The 15,848-nt window shown below is 48.2% G+C and overlaps 8 protein-coding genes across 8 annotated transcripts; 5 read left to right on the top strand and 3 right to left on the bottom strand.

Annotated features, from left to right (window-relative positions):
- Nucleotides 1-21: 21 nt before the first annotated feature.
- On the top strand, nucleotides 22-3,025 carry MCYG_00264 (AnkA; the record flags this gene model as incomplete). Its single annotated transcript, XM_002850114.1, has 3 exons — nucleotides 22-1,480; nucleotides 1,563-2,227; nucleotides 2,288-3,025. 3 exons carry the CDS (start codon nucleotides 22-24, stop codon nucleotides 3,023-3,025), a joined length of 2,862 nt encoding a protein of 953 aa, XP_002850160.1.
- A 1,557-nt stretch (nucleotides 3,026-4,582) lies between these two features.
- On the top strand, nucleotides 4,583-6,169 carry MCYG_00263 (glutamate 5-kinase; the record flags this gene model as incomplete). Its single annotated transcript, XM_002850113.1, has 5 exons — nucleotides 4,583-4,622; nucleotides 4,751-4,872; nucleotides 4,928-5,038; nucleotides 5,105-5,200; nucleotides 5,264-6,169. 5 exons carry the CDS (start codon nucleotides 4,583-4,585, stop codon nucleotides 6,167-6,169), a joined length of 1,275 nt encoding a protein of 424 aa, XP_002850159.1.
- A 564-nt stretch (nucleotides 6,170-6,733) lies between these two features.
- Nucleotides 6,734-7,956, bottom strand: MCYG_00262 (wiskott-Aldrich syndrome protein family member 2; the record flags this gene model as incomplete). The annotated part of the gene is made up of 4 exons (XM_002850112.1): nucleotides 6,734-6,793; nucleotides 6,856-7,489; nucleotides 7,581-7,681; nucleotides 7,747-7,956. 4 exons carry the CDS (start codon nucleotides 7,954-7,956, stop codon nucleotides 6,734-6,736), a joined length of 1,005 nt encoding a protein of 334 aa, XP_002850158.1.
- Nucleotides 7,957-8,487: 531 nt separating this feature from the next.
- On the top strand, nucleotides 8,488-9,449 carry MCYG_00261 (signal recognition particle receptor subunit beta; the record flags this gene model as incomplete). The annotated part of the gene is made up of 2 exons (XM_002850111.1): nucleotides 8,488-8,688; nucleotides 8,745-9,449. The coding sequence occupies 2 exons, from the start codon at nucleotides 8,488-8,490 to the stop codon at nucleotides 9,447-9,449; spliced, it is 906 nt and encodes a 301-aa protein (XP_002850157.1).
- A 556-nt stretch (nucleotides 9,450-10,005) lies between these two features.
- MCYG_00260 (cystathionine beta-synthase) lies at nucleotides 10,006-11,764 on the bottom strand (the record flags this gene model as incomplete). The annotated part of the gene is made up of 4 exons (XM_002850110.1): nucleotides 10,006-10,602; nucleotides 10,663-11,339; nucleotides 11,405-11,439; nucleotides 11,514-11,764. The coding sequence occupies 4 exons, from the start codon at nucleotides 11,762-11,764 to the stop codon at nucleotides 10,006-10,008; spliced, it is 1,560 nt and encodes a 519-aa protein (XP_002850156.1).
- A 511-nt stretch (nucleotides 11,765-12,275) lies between these two features.
- Nucleotides 12,276-13,138, top strand: MCYG_00259 (metalloprotease ATP23; the record flags this gene model as incomplete). Its single annotated transcript, XM_002850109.1, has 3 exons — nucleotides 12,276-12,504; nucleotides 12,592-12,851; nucleotides 12,911-13,138. 3 exons carry the CDS (start codon nucleotides 12,276-12,278, stop codon nucleotides 13,136-13,138), a joined length of 717 nt encoding a protein of 238 aa, XP_002850155.1.
- A 105-nt stretch (nucleotides 13,139-13,243) lies between these two features.
- Nucleotides 13,244-14,477, bottom strand: MCYG_00258 (serine/threonine-protein kinase 6; the record flags this gene model as incomplete). Its single annotated transcript, XM_002850108.1, has 3 exons — nucleotides 13,244-13,378; nucleotides 13,443-14,336; nucleotides 14,385-14,477. The coding sequence occupies 3 exons, from the start codon at nucleotides 14,475-14,477 to the stop codon at nucleotides 13,244-13,246; spliced, it is 1,122 nt and encodes a 373-aa protein (XP_002850154.1).
- A 375-nt stretch (nucleotides 14,478-14,852) lies between these two features.
- MCYG_00257 (type 2A phosphatase activator TIP41) lies at nucleotides 14,853-15,798 on the top strand (the record flags this gene model as incomplete). The annotated part of the gene is made up of 3 exons (XM_002850107.1): nucleotides 14,853-15,166; nucleotides 15,226-15,616; nucleotides 15,676-15,798. The coding sequence occupies 3 exons, from the start codon at nucleotides 14,853-14,855 to the stop codon at nucleotides 15,796-15,798; spliced, it is 828 nt and encodes a 275-aa protein (XP_002850153.1).
- Nucleotides 15,799-15,848: the final 50 nt, after the last annotated feature.

The raw sequence follows: 15,848 nt of genomic DNA, 5'->3' as shown, positions 1-15,848 counted from the left end.
CAAAAGATCCATCGTCCGCCCATGCGCCGCAGTCGGTTCATGAACTCGTCCAAATCCAGTGCTTCCTCAGGCCCTGCCAAACGGGTCCTTGGTGAGTCGCGGGATAATGGCAACTCGGCCGTTTCTCCAGAGCCTCCCGCTCTCGAAGCCATGGCCGACAAGGTTTCCACCACTCCTCCAAGCCCAGGGCTGTTCAGAGGAGGCCAGGAAAGCCCCCTCGTCCTCTCCCCCGGTGAGCAGACAGAGGACGGCTCCGCCCCCGGACGAGAAAAACGACGAAGCGGAAACATGGAGCCAACAACACTCTCCTCTAGCCCTTTGAAACGTGCGGACGTTGACATGGCTCTGGACCCCCTCGGTGCTGAGAGCCCATCGGCCAAGCGTAGGAGCCTGCACGGCGTCAGCTTTGGAGCCGATTTCGATGTCTTCGAGTCCAGCTACTCGGCCATCAACTCTCCCTTAAACAGTCCAAATACGAAGGAACCTCGATTCCCAGCTCCCGGCCACTACTTTTCTACCATCCCAAAGCGGTCCTCCTCGCTGAGAAGGTCAACCATCCAGCAACGACACCAAGAACGATCTCCATTTGCTCGAAAGACTAGCGCAGATAATGATGGATCCCTTGTGCTACAGAACAAGTACCGCATGCCAGTTGACAGCTCGACCTTTCTCCCCCTCAATGCAGCCGATTCCTCGCCTTCTCCTAATTCGCCAACACCATTGTTCGCGTCCCATTCGACATCGACCTTCCACCCTCCAATGCATCCCCTGTCACGCACTATCACGCAGTCTTCGTCAAGCTCGAGCGTGGGGGATGACTCTCCCACCAACAGGCCTGTGAACACGAACTTTACAGAATCCAGGCCGATCTTGAATTTCTCCAAGTCACTCCCAATTGGTGCTGTAGCACCCAGAGCGCCCAGTCTGCTACGACAAGAATCTTCCAATGCCTCTGCGTCTCCTTTCTCCACCCCGGAAAACTACAAGCTCGTGAAACCCTTGCCGGCGGCTTTCATGTCTACAGGGTTGATTTCGAAGAAAAACAAGAATGCGTCGGACTTCCGTAACAGCTCGACCATGAGCCACAACATGCCCGAGACCCCTTGCAAACGAGCATCTAACGTACTTTTCGGGCCCAAACCCGTACATCATGCCAACAGTGCAAAATTCCTTCCCTATCACAAATCCTCCAACTCCTTTGAAACCCCATTCACCCATCGTGTGAAGGCTTCTTCGTCCCGCATTATGTCTACGTGCTCTCGTCGTGGAAGTCTGGCTAGCCTTGACGGAGATATTAGCTCGATTCCACTATCGCCATCAGCTGTTTTTGACAGTCAATGTGCCACTGACTCAGACCTTCCTCCCACACCTACCAAGCGAGGACTCTTCCCACACCACGTTTCTAGTTCCACACCATTTCAATTCCAAGCTTCAAGCCAGCACAACTTCGATGCCACCAGGGCCGAATCAGGTTTATTTTGTAAGACAGCCCCCCCCCTTTTTTTTTTTTCTTATTCTGATAAATATTGAATCTACGACATATTTGCTAACGGACCGTTCAGCGAGCCCGTTCTACTGTAAAACACCTGAATCCGGACCTCCTAAAACTCCGAGGGATCACACTTTGACTCCGGATGCCAGTAGTCTCTCAATTACGGCTCCAGATGACCATACCTTTAGCCTGGTTGAGGCAAATGCATCCACCTTGCCGGCTACCCCTACCGCCCCTCGCGAATCGTTCCCAAACATTGGGAAACGATCTAGTTTCCCGCTGGGAAGTTATAATTCCCCTGATATTGACCCGTGCCTAAACTCACGCTTTGACAAAGTGGAGCTTATTGGCACTGGAGAATTTTCCCTTGTTTACTCCGTCTCCGAACGCTCTTCTCCACCAAACCAGCTTTTCCAATCTCAAACACCCCTCTCATCCAACTCGACAACTACCAACACCGGAAGCAGAAAGCTATGGGCTGTCAAAAAGTCCAAACAACCATATGCAGGCTCCAAGGACCGCGAAAGACGGAACAATGAAGTAGTTGCCCTTAAAGCTCTTCGTGATTCTGACCATATTATCAGCTATGTTGATAGCTGGGAAGATAAAGGCTACCTTTATATTCAGACTGAGTTCTGTGAAGAAGGAAGCCTTGATGTGTTCCTATCTCAGGTTGGCCTAAAGGCACGGCTAGACGACTTTAGGATATGGAAAATACTCCTTGAGTTGGCACATGTAAGTTGACTCCTACGATAGAGTTCTAAGCATAGAGGACTAACCATACACCGTTCAAAGGGCCTGAAACATATCCATGATACTGGATTTATTCACCTTGACTTGAAACCAGCGAACATCCTCATCACATTCGAAGGCGTTCTAAAGATAGCAGACTTCGGCCTTGCCACTCGATGGCCTGCAGCTGCTGGGATCGAAGGTGAAGGCGACAGAGAGTACATCGGACCAGAAGTTCTGATGGGCCGTTACGACAAACCTGCTGACATCTTCGCTCTTGGGCTGATCATGTTCGAGATTGCGGGTAACGTCGAGCTACCTGATAATGGGGTCTCTTGGCAGAAACTTCGCAACGGCGACATGAGTGATGTTCCAAGTTTGACCTGGAGTGGCGAAAGCAGTAACATACTTCGTGATGCATCCGGCAACCCCTTGGTAGAGTCTTCTCTCAGAAATCTCTCTTCATTCGACGATTTTGACAAAGATTGCTCTTCGCAGGAGGTGTCTTCCAACTACTTCCAGCTCGCTCAGCGAAAGGATGCTCCTAGTGCCCGCAGTGGAGAACTTGCGGAGCCACCAGCCTTCATGGTTGATGCAGACAATGACCAAGCTCTCGATAAACTGGTTGGATGGATGATTTCTCCTAACCCACCAGATCGTCCTGTTGCTGAAGAGGTCCTTCAGTCCTTTGGTGTGCAATGGGCCGAGCAGAGACGCCGGGCAGGTGCAACGATCTTCGAAGGGAACTGGGGCCCGGCAGATGAAGTTCTAAATGAAGACGCGGAGATGATGGATGTTTGAAAATCGGCATGATACCCCGTTTTTCAGTTATGAAGCGAGACCTATACTTCACCGATTTTTCTTTTTCTTTTTTTTTCTTTTTCCTTTTTTCAATTCCTTTTGCACCAGCTGTGCAAGGACAGACAAGGCGCCAGGGGGATTCGGCAAAGGCGTTTACTTTGGGACTGGAGTTTCTCTATTTATTTGGTTTGTTGACCACCCCGTTCGTTTCATTTGTCAAGGGACAAGATTTTTTTTTTTTCTGTTCTTTTCTTTTGTCGCTTTCTTTTGTGTTATTCCACTTATCTTACCAGTGATGCCAATCTGGAAAGTCTCAAAGCGCCGCACCTGCATAGCAAGCAGCATGATATTCTGAGTTATGATGGATGGGTTTTGTTTCAATAACAATGTATAGTACGGATAAACTAGCCAGTGATATTTTATAGATGATACTCTTACTGTTTGAAACAATAATAATTTTCTTCTTAACCACTCCGTTACCCACTCACTAGCTGTGCAGATATAATCCTCGAAAGATCTTCAATGATCTATACCTAATGTCTATCCATGAGGACTAATGCTATGAACCTGGCTCCTGGTCTCTGTATATGTCTCACTAACGGGACCAGACGCGGCAAAAAGTTTGTATATGTTTACAATAAGGCTAATTTGGGATTTCTTACAACTCTTCTATCATTTGCTCTATACCATTAATGAGCGCGCTCAGGTAACTCATTCTACTCTGTACTATAGAAACAGAAGGCATCTCTCGCCTCGGCTTGTCTTCTTTCTTCCCCTTTTTACGTCTCCTTGCGTCAATCACACTCAAAGCGGTCAAGGGTAAACATGATCCTTCGAGCATAATTATCTCAGACACACGTCACAGAGGCGTATGCCGCAAAGCTCCACTCAAAGGTAACTTGCTCTTCCTCTGGCTTTCAGCTCGGTGAAGGTCCGCAAAATCAACTCCATGGGGTGTGTGCTACGGAGTCGATGGTTTTGGGCGCTCAAACGCTATTCTCTGGCTAGAGGGATTTTGTTTCCGCGAGGCGGCTGACTGAAGGGGCCCATCATATCCGCTGTGGCGCAGAGCCGGGGAATAGCTGCATCGATCCTAACGAGGTGAAGGGCCAGTCCAACGCTGTCTCATCGTCTTATCAGACATATCAAAATGCATGTATGATGTAGTTGTTGTCAGCCTGGAGAATTTTCCACATGCAAAAAACCAAAAAAAGGAGATGGAATTAAGGTTTGCGGGACCCATATGACTTTGCCCCGCTTATGTAAGATAGGCAGGGCGGTGGGTGGCGGCAGAAGATGTTCCGCTGAAGCCCGAAAAGGGAAAGTCGTAATGGGCGAAAGGGAATGACATATATTTATATCTTGGTATTTATATATATCGAAAGACGACGTCGAAGGGTTTCGAGCGCAGGACCGGAGAGACACAGTCAGGCTTTTCCTCTTGATCTTCTTATCTCCTAGTCTTCTCTCTCGTCGCTGAGGAGACCAAATTATCCCGCATTTAGTCATACTCATGGATATCTCCCAGGTCGCACTGAATCAGACCAGGTATTAAAGATGGCACGCTCAAAGTCGTTGAAGGTGGTTATAAAGCTTGGTGGGTTGATCGTTGTCTCTCTCTTAACCGTTCGACGTTATGACTAACCGCGGAGAGCACAGGGACGAGTTCCATCGTCGATGAAAAATCTCACGAGCCGATCCTGTCAAACTTGACGCTCATCGTAGAGGCTGCGGTAAAACTGCGCAAAGATGGCCACGATGTTATCATTGTATCGTCTGGTGCAGTAGGCGTTGGTATGCGACGGATGGACGTTGCTGAGAGGCCAAAGCATCTTCCTTCTATCCAGGTATGTTCCATGCCAAATATCTCTGGTCGGCTTTCCATTGACATATACCTTCTAGGCTTTAGCGGCTGTCGGTCAATGCCAGCTCATGAGTACCTGGGACAGTTTGTTCAGCCATTTACGCCAGCCAATTGCCCAGATTCTTATCACCAGGAACGATATTGTAGATGTAAGTTTTGGCCGTATCAGATAAGGCATTGAAAGAGCAAAGAGCCATTGACCGATAATACCATAGCGGACTCAATATATCAATGCGCAAAATACGCTTGCACAGCTCCTAAGCATGGGGGTCATCCCGATCGTCAACGAAAATGACACTCTGACTGTTTCGGTACGTGTGAATACCCCAGTTATCCTTTGATATCGGTTGCTGACGAGAAATCCAATCCAATAGGAAATTAAATTTGGCGACAACGATACACTCTCCGCCATTACTGCAGCGATGATTGAGGCAGATTACCTTTTCCTCATGACTGACGTTGACGGACTGTACACCGCCAACCCCCGAACAAATCCTGATGCTCAGGTTATCGACATCGTCCCGGACATATCGAGCCTCGAAGCCGACGTGTCAAGTGCCGGGTCGTCTCTAGGTACCGGCGGGATGGGCTCGAAAATCGTGGCGGCAAGGTTGGCCACAAGTGCCGGTGTTACCACTGTGATCACCCGTAGCTCCCGGCCAGGAACCATCGAAGATATCATCGAGCATCACTCTTCCAACGACGCCATCTCATCCGACAGCGCACTGGGTGTGGAAGACACAAAACCTGACCCGCCGTTGCACACCTGTTTTCTGCCTTCAGACTCTCCAGTGCATTCTAGGTCCTTTTGGCTTCTACATGGACTCAAGCCTCACGGAAGCGTGTATATTGCCGAAGAGGCGTACGACATCGTTCGTGAAACAGGCTGCCTTCTTCCTTCCAGCGTGATAGCAGTAGAAGGGAAGTTTGGGTACATGGAAGCCGTCAAGCTTATGGTTGCTCCGCGTCCGTCACAGGCCGATCTAAACGACGACTATCCCATGACCTGCAGTACTCCCAAGGTAGCCAGAGAAGTAGGCAGAGCCCTTATCAATTACGGAAGTGCAGAGCTTTCCCGTATCAAAGGGTTGAGGAGTACCCAGATCCACTCTGTGCTAGGATACTCTGGCAGCGAGCATGCTGTGTCACGAGAGAACATGGCTTTCTTCGAAATGCCGAGTCGATGCATAACCCCAACGAGTCTTCCTTCACCAATATCCGAGATGAATAATGATAAAAACCCCCTTAGTGATATCCCCGCTGCTTCCGCCAATCAGTAACACGATGACCTGGACTGGCTCTGGCAGTACTGACTGCCAAAAAGTAATACCTTTTCCATTGTTTTGTTCCGTTTTGTTGAGTTTTTCTTTTCTTTTTCCTTTTTCTTTGTGATTTGGGACTTACGCACCGCCTGAAGAAACTTAGGGGCAAGAAAAAAGTACCGCTGGATTCAGTAATGGTGGAGAGAACCGGCGATTTTGCACAATTCTGTATATAGAAGGTGGGAACACGACTGCCATAGAGACGAAGTTCTAGGTGTACTTCAACATCATCATATCATAACATTGTTGGTAACTCTGAGTGCTCGAAAAGGGAGGGAAGATGTTAGAGCGCCGTAGATATCCAAAGCCAGCTGGAATACCTATAAACCCAGTGTCCATCCACTCCAGACGTTCATTCTATGGGAGAAGATCCATAATGGTTGCGAGAATGGCCGAGAGGAATTGTGTCCTCTTTCACGACTGTCTCAATTTCCACCTCGGATTCCAGTAACCTATTCTATTTCAATTAGGGGTATGGTATTGCCTTTTAGTTCATAATTAACATGTCGTCGGGGTTATATCTCAATCTTGCCATCGCTTGAGGAATCTCGCCATGTCTTCATCCATCGGCGCAGCAGCGTTCTATAAAACACGGTCAGCGGTGGCTGTGTATGAAGTCCCCAGGTTTGAGCGATATAACCTACCGTGTTCTCATGGGCCTCAGCGGTCTGGATAACGGATGCTGAGATGGTAGTCTTGATAGTAGGTGGTGGTAAGAAGGTGACAGCAATTTTGTATGAGCTTGTAGGGAATTGAGGTTTGGCATCTTTAAGACTAATCTTCTTTGGTGGTTGCATTGGCAAGGGAGCATATCTGGTGAGTCCAGTCTGTTCCTGATAAGGCACAGATTGGATTACTGTTGGTTCTACAGCGGGAGGCGGTGGTACGGCAGGCGGTGGTGCAGCTGGTGGTGGCACCGCGGCTGGAGGAGGTACGGCGGCAGGGGGCGGTGCTCCAGCGGGGGGTTTAGCTCCTGGTGGTGGTGGTGCCGGTGGATTCGCCGCTCCTGGTGGTACCGGGTTGGCTGCTCCCGGTGCTGGGGGGACTGCTGCTCCCGGTGCTGGAGGGTTTGCTGCTCCTGGTGCTGGAGGCACGGCAGCCCCCGGAGCTGGAACCTGACGTTCCTGTATTCGCACAGCAGGCTGTCCGTATTCCTCTGAGAGGGACTGTAGGCCCTTTTCGACACTGGGTGAGAACGAGCCGGTCATGTGGGAGAGGGTGAAGCGGCTTGAATACGCTTGCATCCCACTTGATGCGTGAAGGACCACCTCCAGGAAGCTATGGAAAGAGACCAAGTAGTTAGTATGATACAAAATGCACAAGACACACACATTGTCCAACTAGTCCACAGTCCACAGTCCACACTCACTAGCCATAGAGATGCTCTCCTCCGACATCAGGATTGACTGAAGCAGAGGCCTGGACAGGGTTGGTGATTATAGTCTCCTTCAACAGGTGTGCCACGCGTTCCTACACAACCAAGTTAGCGAAAAGAAGCCGATTGTTCAACAGCAGCCCGCTTGTTCCCATCTTACATGAGAGCCTTTATCATTGCCTCCCGCACACAGATATATGCTATATTCAGTGCCCACAAGGTATGAGGTAGCGTTCTCTGGATATGACCACTCGATGTCGATGGGGGAGTTAACATCCAGCACCGCCTGTTCCTGCGGAGTTATAAACTGGACGGAGGCAGCGGCTATGCTGAACCACGCAAAAAGGGCAAGAAGAGAGAAAGGGGACATCATCACGAAGGCCCCTTGGGGGGAAAAGCGAGTATTTATAGTCGGCAAGATTAATACGAGATGTTTTTTGCGTTGATGTTTGGATTCCTTTTTTGGGGCCTTTTTTTTGTTGGTCCCAAAACGGAAAAAAGGATAAGAAAGGATAAGAGCGGCTTAGTCATTTCTTGGCTTATGTAATAATCACGTAATTATTTATGTCACGTGGATAAGTTTGGGGGCCGCGAAGTTGTTAGCGACTATAAAGTTACTAAATATTATTGAGCTTTTGGTGCGCTTTTTCTCCCCTCAACAGGCAACGACCCTTGTTGCTTCTCTGACGCCTGCTTACTTACTGCTGGCTTCTGACTTGCTGGCGGTGGTGGTAGATCCTGGCAGCTAGGACTCCTCGTTTTGTGTGGTATATATAGCGGTTGGTGGTGTGAAAAAAGTGACTCGCTGCTCTTATCACACTAAGCGTCCTTCTTATAAAAGAGCTCAAGTCGCAGAAGATATCAATTGACAGCAGACGGAGAAGAACAGGAAAGCGTCACGATGCAATGGAACTCTGCGAGTGAGGTCGCGACCTACTTTCTATCGGCCAACCCAGTTGCTATCGTGGTCACTTGTCTCGTGGCATTCTTGCTGCCTCTGTGTCTACATTTCTTTCTCTACCGCACAGCTTCCACCAGCAAGCCTGATGAGTTTCTCTTACTGGGCTCTAGCGGGTCAGGCAAGACAGCTCTGTGTGCTTTAGTTAGTATTTCCCTCCATGCTGTACAAATTAGTGCATCCATTAACAAGTTCTCTAGCTAGAGAAACGCGTTGCTTCAAACTTCGGGCCACGACCGACTCATACGTCTCAAGTCTCATCAACAGTCACTGTATCACTTCATCCTACCATACGGAAGGGTTCGGATAAGTACCGCTCTATCAACGATCCGACCATAGCACAGGCAGCCAAACAGCAGGTGACTTTCTCCCTGAGAGATACCCCTGGTCATGGAAAGCTGCGTGATCTGGAAGTTATTACTCAACTGCTCGATCCGGCAAAACAGAAACAGTCCAAGAGCCGGATACGGGGTGTAATCTTCATGATCGATGCTGCCACTTTGTTGGATCCCGGCCAGCTAGCCGATATTGCAAGATATCTCTATGATGTCCTGGCCATACTACACCGTTTCTCGTCGTCTACCCGGTCACGCAATATACCTATCCTCGTAGCTGCCAACAAACAAGATCTATTCGCTGCAATTCCGCCAAAGATGGTCAAGGAAAAGCTAGAAGCCGAAATCGAAGCAGTTCGTGAGACGAGACGCAAGGGCGTTCTAAACCCTGATTCTGAAGACGACGGTGAGGCCGATAACTTGGGTGATCAACCTTTCACTTTCCAGCTTCTGGAAGACGAGGCTGGTATTAAAGTTGATTTCCTCGGAGGAAGCATCACATCAGATTTTCGAGATGATGCTACGTCTGGTGTTCGGTCCTGGGAAGAGTGGATGGGCCAACGTCTATGAACGATTTTATGAGTTCTAACAACTTGATTGAAACAAATAATTTTTTTTATTGCTATGAAGAGCTCTTCTTAGTCAGAAACAGCTCTTATATTACACGTGAGGTTCTTTCCATGGATCTCCCTGCCCAGCCTACCAAGCCAATGATATTACTACTGTAATATCCGACGGCGGAGCCATGTGCATTACGCGTGGCCCTAGCACAGGCGTCTCAGCAGCTACTTGTGACGGCCTCAGGGGAAAACACGGCGTGCATTTTCCTTACCGACAAATTTTCGCTCGCAAAGTACATCTTAGAATGGCAATTCATCAGCAAAGAGCCCCGACGTATTTCGTGGTATTATCCCATCCGTGTATACGGTTTAAATGTTGAAAATCTAAATACAAACTCCAAACTCAGAATCAGAAATAATGCAGCAGTCGTTGAAACATCTAACCTATAAGGCATGCCTGTTGAAGAACTATGAAACAAAGGGTGTCGTGATAACGTTGATCTAAATATCACTCAAATCTCTAGACTGTGAAACGAGAACCGAAAGGCAATGATGAGCAACAGCATCTAGCTCAGTTTATTTTGCTGTAGGAGCCATGTCAAGAGGTCGACTTTAGTTGCAACGGCGAGTGGCTTCATGTGTCCAGACTCATCCTTCTCAGTCACTACTGCCGCACTGTTCCATTCGAAGAAACGGTTGAGTACGCTCAGGGGTGTATCCATGGTGATCTCAAGGAATTCCTTGCGCTTGCCGGCCTGGTCATCACCCGCCTTGGGAGTTTTGTCCAGGTTTCGTGGGTCGGTCACAATTTCAGAGATCTTGGAAAAGTCGAACATGACGTCTGATACAGGGCTGTTGCCTGTTGCTCTGCCGCGAGAAATCCAACTGAGGGCGTTTCCAAGAGTTATTAGACCAACCAGTCTTCGACTTTGAGCTGCTAGGACCGGAAGCTGGTCGAAGCCCTTGTCTCTCATGGTTTCAATGGCTGCAGAGCAAGGCGAATTGGCAGACACAGTAGTTACAGGCTTGAGGCGTAGGGCCTTGACTTTGGCGCCACCGAATTGATCCATTGATCCCTTGTGAGCCAGTTGTGGTGATGGCGGGGCTTGGGTAGTGGATTCAGGGAGTAGGTTGTTAGCCGCAAGCCAGTCGTCGTCGGCAAACTATGGAGAGTGGGTGAGTGTTTGTATCCAGCAACGGGCAAGTATTAAGTCTAGACATACCTTGGTCAAGTAGCTTCGGATGCTATCAGGCAATACAACGACAACGACGTCGTCCTTGCCAATCTGGCCATCCTTTACGGCTTGCACTAAACCATCAATAGCACTTCCACTGCTTCCACCAACAAGGAGACCCTCGTCAGCAATAAGCTGTCTGGAATACTTGAACGACTCCATGTCGCCCGTCTTGTACCACTTGTCAACTATGCTTCTATCAAGAACATCAGGAATAAAGTCGTATCCAATTCCTTCCACCTTATAGGCCTCGTTAAGATGTTCCTGGTTCAGTGGTTCAGGCAGAGCAAGGATAGATCCATGAGGATCGGTTGCAATAATTTTAATTGAAGAATTGTGCTTCTTCAAACCACGCGCAATTCCAGTGATGGTACCACCAGTACCAGCACCAGCAACAACCACACTGACTTTGCCCTCCGTCTGTGCCCATATTTCTTCAGCAGTTCCATATTCGTGTGCCAACGGGTTGTTTTCGTTCCCGTACTGGTCCAAAATATGCGCATTAGGAAGCTCCTTCTCCAGACGCTTGGCTACTCCAATATGCGATTCTGGGGAGTCGAACGCTGCCTCGGTAGGGGTACGGATGATGGTAGCATTCAAGGCACGAAGAACAGCAACTTTCTCAGCAGACATCTTCTCAGGCAATGTGATGATCGCCTTATATCCTGGAAAGGGAAATATATGGTCAGCAAGGTGTCTCACGTCCCAAGGGCAAGGATTGAAGCCGAACCTTTCACAGCTGCAACAAGGGCCAATCCGATTCCCCTAAAAACCACCAACCGTTAATTCCTAACCCAAAAAAAAAACAAAGTTGCACCTTGCATTTGCGTATAACGTACGTGTTGCCGCTGGTGGGCTCGATCAAGGTGTCACCTGGTTTTATTCTTCCTGAGCGTTCTGCCTCCTCGATCATGCGCAAGGCAATGCGATCCTTGACACTTCCGCCAGCGTTGAAGAATTCTAACTTGGCATAAACAGTTGCTTCTATACCCAGGCTCTTCGGGAGCTTGTTGAGGCGAACAAGAGGGGTGTTGCCGATTTGCTCGGTGACGGTGCTCATCACCGTGGGAGGGGATCTTTTCTGCGCCATAGCCGTTGTCGTAGTCTGGACAATTAAAAGATATCGGTCAATAAGAATATCCTGTTGGAGGGAGGTCTCAACAAAGTAAATAAGAAGGGTAAAGAGAATGAAGATGAAAAGTACCTCTTGGATCAACGTATTCAAGGTCTTTTTTGCCTCCGTCGCTTGAACGACCCAGCCGAAAGTAACCGGCCTAAACTTTACAAAGGCTTTTCTAAAAAAGATACTTATGGACTTTTAAGACACTTCTTCGTATCGTCCGTTAACTCGTGGGCTTCCTGGCGCTATCTACTTGATGTATATCAGAAACTTCGGAGGGGAAGAAGAAGAAATTTGGGGAGGAAAAAAACATCCCACCGAGTAAAAAAAGCTTAGGCCGAAAACCCGGGCCGAGCCAATCAGAAGTGATCATCGGAATATTATTAATCCGTTTGGGCTTATGTAAGAAGCTAAAGTTCTGAGGCTTTTGGAAGATGAAGATATGAAAGATGAGAGCAAAGAAAGGTATCACATCCAAGCAATGTCGGAATCACAGTCGACTGGCAGCGATGCCTCGGATAAGAAGCAGAAGTCGACCGGGTTTACGCCCGGGGACGATATTCTTACTCACTTCCGGAATATCTACGCAGGCATCACAGGAAAGATGACCCCCGAGGGTGTCGAACAGTTCCGGCTCGCAAGAGACCTTCGAAATGAAGAAGCAGACTGCAGGAGATGCGAGTCGCAGCGGGATTACCTACTGAATTATAGTATGAAACCATTGAGCCCTCCCTTTTTTGTTGCTCCGACTGAGTTGACCGTTCTGTACTGATACTTTTTGAAACAAAAACTTCCAGGTCCGATCATACGGTTCCTTCAGGATAATATCAGACAGCTTGGAGGAGATATATCTTCGAAGAATATCTATTGTCGGCGGTGTACGGCCCGAAGGGGCGGAGGGTTTGATCCTGAGTACGGAATTCAGATATGCGCGAATGCAATGAATAGTCAAAGTCAGCTTGAGGACACCTTAGCTCACGAGATGGTGCATGCCTACGACCATCTGCGATTCAAGCTCGACTGGGTGGATAACTTGAAGCATGCAGCTTGCGCGGAGGTATGATCGCCGCGTCAAGGGGGGGAGAAATAGTCTTGAAAAATACTAACTCCGACTAGATACGAGCAAGTTCGCTGAGTGGAGAATGCAGATGGGCCAATGAATTCTTTGGAAGGCAGGAGTTCAAGCTGGCAAACCACCATCAAGAATGCGTCAGACGAAGAGCCGTGATGTCTGTACAGGCTAGGCCTGCATGCAAGAGCAAGGAACAAGCTTTGAGAGTAGTGGATGAAGTATGGGAAAGCTGCTTTCGAGATACACGACCATTTGACGAAATATACCGATAACACCAGATATTATGGGAAACCAAAGGAAACAAACACAAACAAAAACGCTCAATCATGACGCTGTAACAATAGATAGACTTTGAAAATACCCCTCCTTATTCTTGCTCATTTAGCCTTGTTGCTCTTGCTTGCAGCTTCTCTCTGCGCTACTCTCTCCCCCTTGACACAGTATTTCAAAATCCATGGGTGTCTTTGAACTTCATCCAGTGGGATTCGGCTGGCTGGGTCAAGTACAAGAAGCTAATTCCACCAGTGTCAGTGATACCGGACGAAAGGTATTGAGATGAAAGGGGAGGGAATATACCTTTTTAATGAGATCTCTAGCCTCAGGGCTTACAAACGATGGGATAGTCATTTCTCCCCGAACAATCCTCCTGTGGGTCATGACTGGCGAGTCTTCAAAGGGGGCCTCACCAACGAGGAACTCGTATATAAGGACCCCCAAGCTCCACAAGTCAACCTTTTCGTCATACCACTTATCTCCATTGCCTGGCTTTAGCATCTCTGGTGGCAGGTAGTCGAGTGTACCACACATTGTCTGTCTTCGGTTGTTTGGAGCATGTACACTCCAGCCAAAGTCACTGATCTTAATCTCTCCATGGATTCCGACAAGAATGTTCTCTGGCTTGATGTCGCGGTGCATGACGTGCTTCTTGTGCAAGTACTTAAGCGCAGCAGCCATCTGAGCAATGTACTGGGCGGCCTTCCATTCAGGGAACCGGTTCTCCTTTCGTAGGTGCTTATATAGTTCACCCTTTCCGGCGAACTCAAGGATGAGGAACACTCGCTTGCTATCGTGGAAATGGCCATATAATCTGAGGATGTTTGGGTGCCGAAGGTTACTTTGGATCTCGATCTCACGTCTCAATTGCTTCTCCACATGGCCGTGGACGAGCTCGCTCTTGTGTAGCACCTTCAATGCGCATACAAAGCCAGTTGATCTCTCACGGGCAAGATATACCCTTCCAAACTTTCCTTTGCCAAGGGGCTTGCCAATCTCGAACATGCCGAGATGGAACTTTTTTGGATTCCCCGCCGAGTCATTCATGCGCAATGTGTTTGAAGACTCTTCCTCTAGCGGGCTTCGATGGGACTTAGATTCATTGTTGTTCTGCAGCGCAAGCTTCAAGAGGTTGGGTCTGTTTGAGCTCTGGTTGCTGTGAGAGTTTGAGGTTGGGCCACATTTCGACGGCACTCCCTATAGGCCATTAGTGATTTAGCTAGTTATAGCATGGTTAATCTTTACCTTTGCCTTCAGATGAAGACTGTTGACTGGAGGCTCGTTCTCATCGTTCACGTTCAGCTGCTCAAAGCGAGCTTCAAGAACCTTTGTAGACATCCTTGATGAGTAGTGGAGTGGTGTACAGATGCGATGTAATTTGCAACCGTTAATAAAACAATGTGTAATCCAAGCGAGAGAAAAGAAGATTGTTTTCTGCCTGGTGAAGAGTTGAGAAACTCCCAAAGTTGTTCCTGGATTTCTATTTACACAAAAGCGCTTTTCGTCGTTGCCGCAGCAACCATCGGCCCGACTTACTCCGGCTTATCTCATCCGTCAACCACGTGATATCATTTCTTCAAAGGGGAAAAAGCAAGAAATAACGGAACGACCAGGAGAACAACATGAAGAAATAAAAATAAGGCGGCTATTTTTTGCATGCAGTCGCAGCAGAAATTACACACTGAGTTGTTACTGAAGTTCTAGGCGATCATCATGGCATCTTCAAATGGGACTCAGTCGAGCTTCCCCTCACCAGAAGCCACACCACCAAGCTCAATAACAAGGAAAGGCTTCAAGATAACCACTAGAAAACTACCAATTCTCAAAGCCGGTCCAATTGATGATATGACAAACAAACTGGGAATTGCACCGCCCGAAATGATATTCGGGGATAACGTGGTGTCGATCGAACATATACCATCGGGGTGGGGCATCTCCTTTAATGCTTTCGATGCGCTGGACCGAGTGGACAAAACAGGTTCTGCAATGCTCAAGGTATCATATTCAGGCGAGTGGCAGAAAAGCAGGTAAGCGAGGAATGAAAACGGTCACTTCTATGCAGGTCGACCCTGACAATATGATACAGAGAAAAAGCCCACGAGGGTATAAAAGAAGTGGTTAAACCGTTTGACTGGTCATATACCACAGATTATAAGGGAACAGTCACATCAAATGGTCATGAATTCGAGCCATCGTCAACCCCTATCCCAATAGAGCAGCTGAAACGACCAGATCCAATTCTCTTTTACGATGAGATCATGCTTTATGAAGATGAGCTAGCTGATAACGGAATCACGATGCTGTCATGCAAGATCCGCGTCATGCCAACGTGCCTTCTTCTACTTGTTAGATTGTTTATGCGGTTAGATAACGTTCTCTTCCGACTGCGGGATACCCGTGTGTTTGTGGATTTTGACACAGGTGAGGTGATGCGGGAATATCTCGCAAAGGAGGACGAGTATGATAAAGTCAGAGAGGTATGCTATGTCTACGTTGCGATAACGATAACGGACTGCCGTGCTAAACAAGTATATAGACGATCGGTGGTTCACGCAAAGATGTTCCAGCTATGATGAGGGATCCAAACAACATTGCCCAGATATTACCGGTAGTGGACAGCAGTTTAGAACGAGTGGTTCTCCCTCCACAAAAGACTTAGGAACCCATTCAGCCTCTTTATCTTTAATTAATGCCACCCGAGGTTTAAAT

This window comes from Microsporum canis, genomic scaffold (genome assembly GCF_000151145.1).
Source record: "Microsporum canis CBS 113480 supercont1.1 genomic scaffold, whole genome shotgun sequence".
NCBI classification, from domain to species: domain Eukaryota; kingdom Fungi; phylum Ascomycota; class Eurotiomycetes; order Onygenales; family Arthrodermataceae; genus Microsporum; species Microsporum canis.
This window is presented reverse-complemented; position numbering and strand designations above follow the sequence as displayed.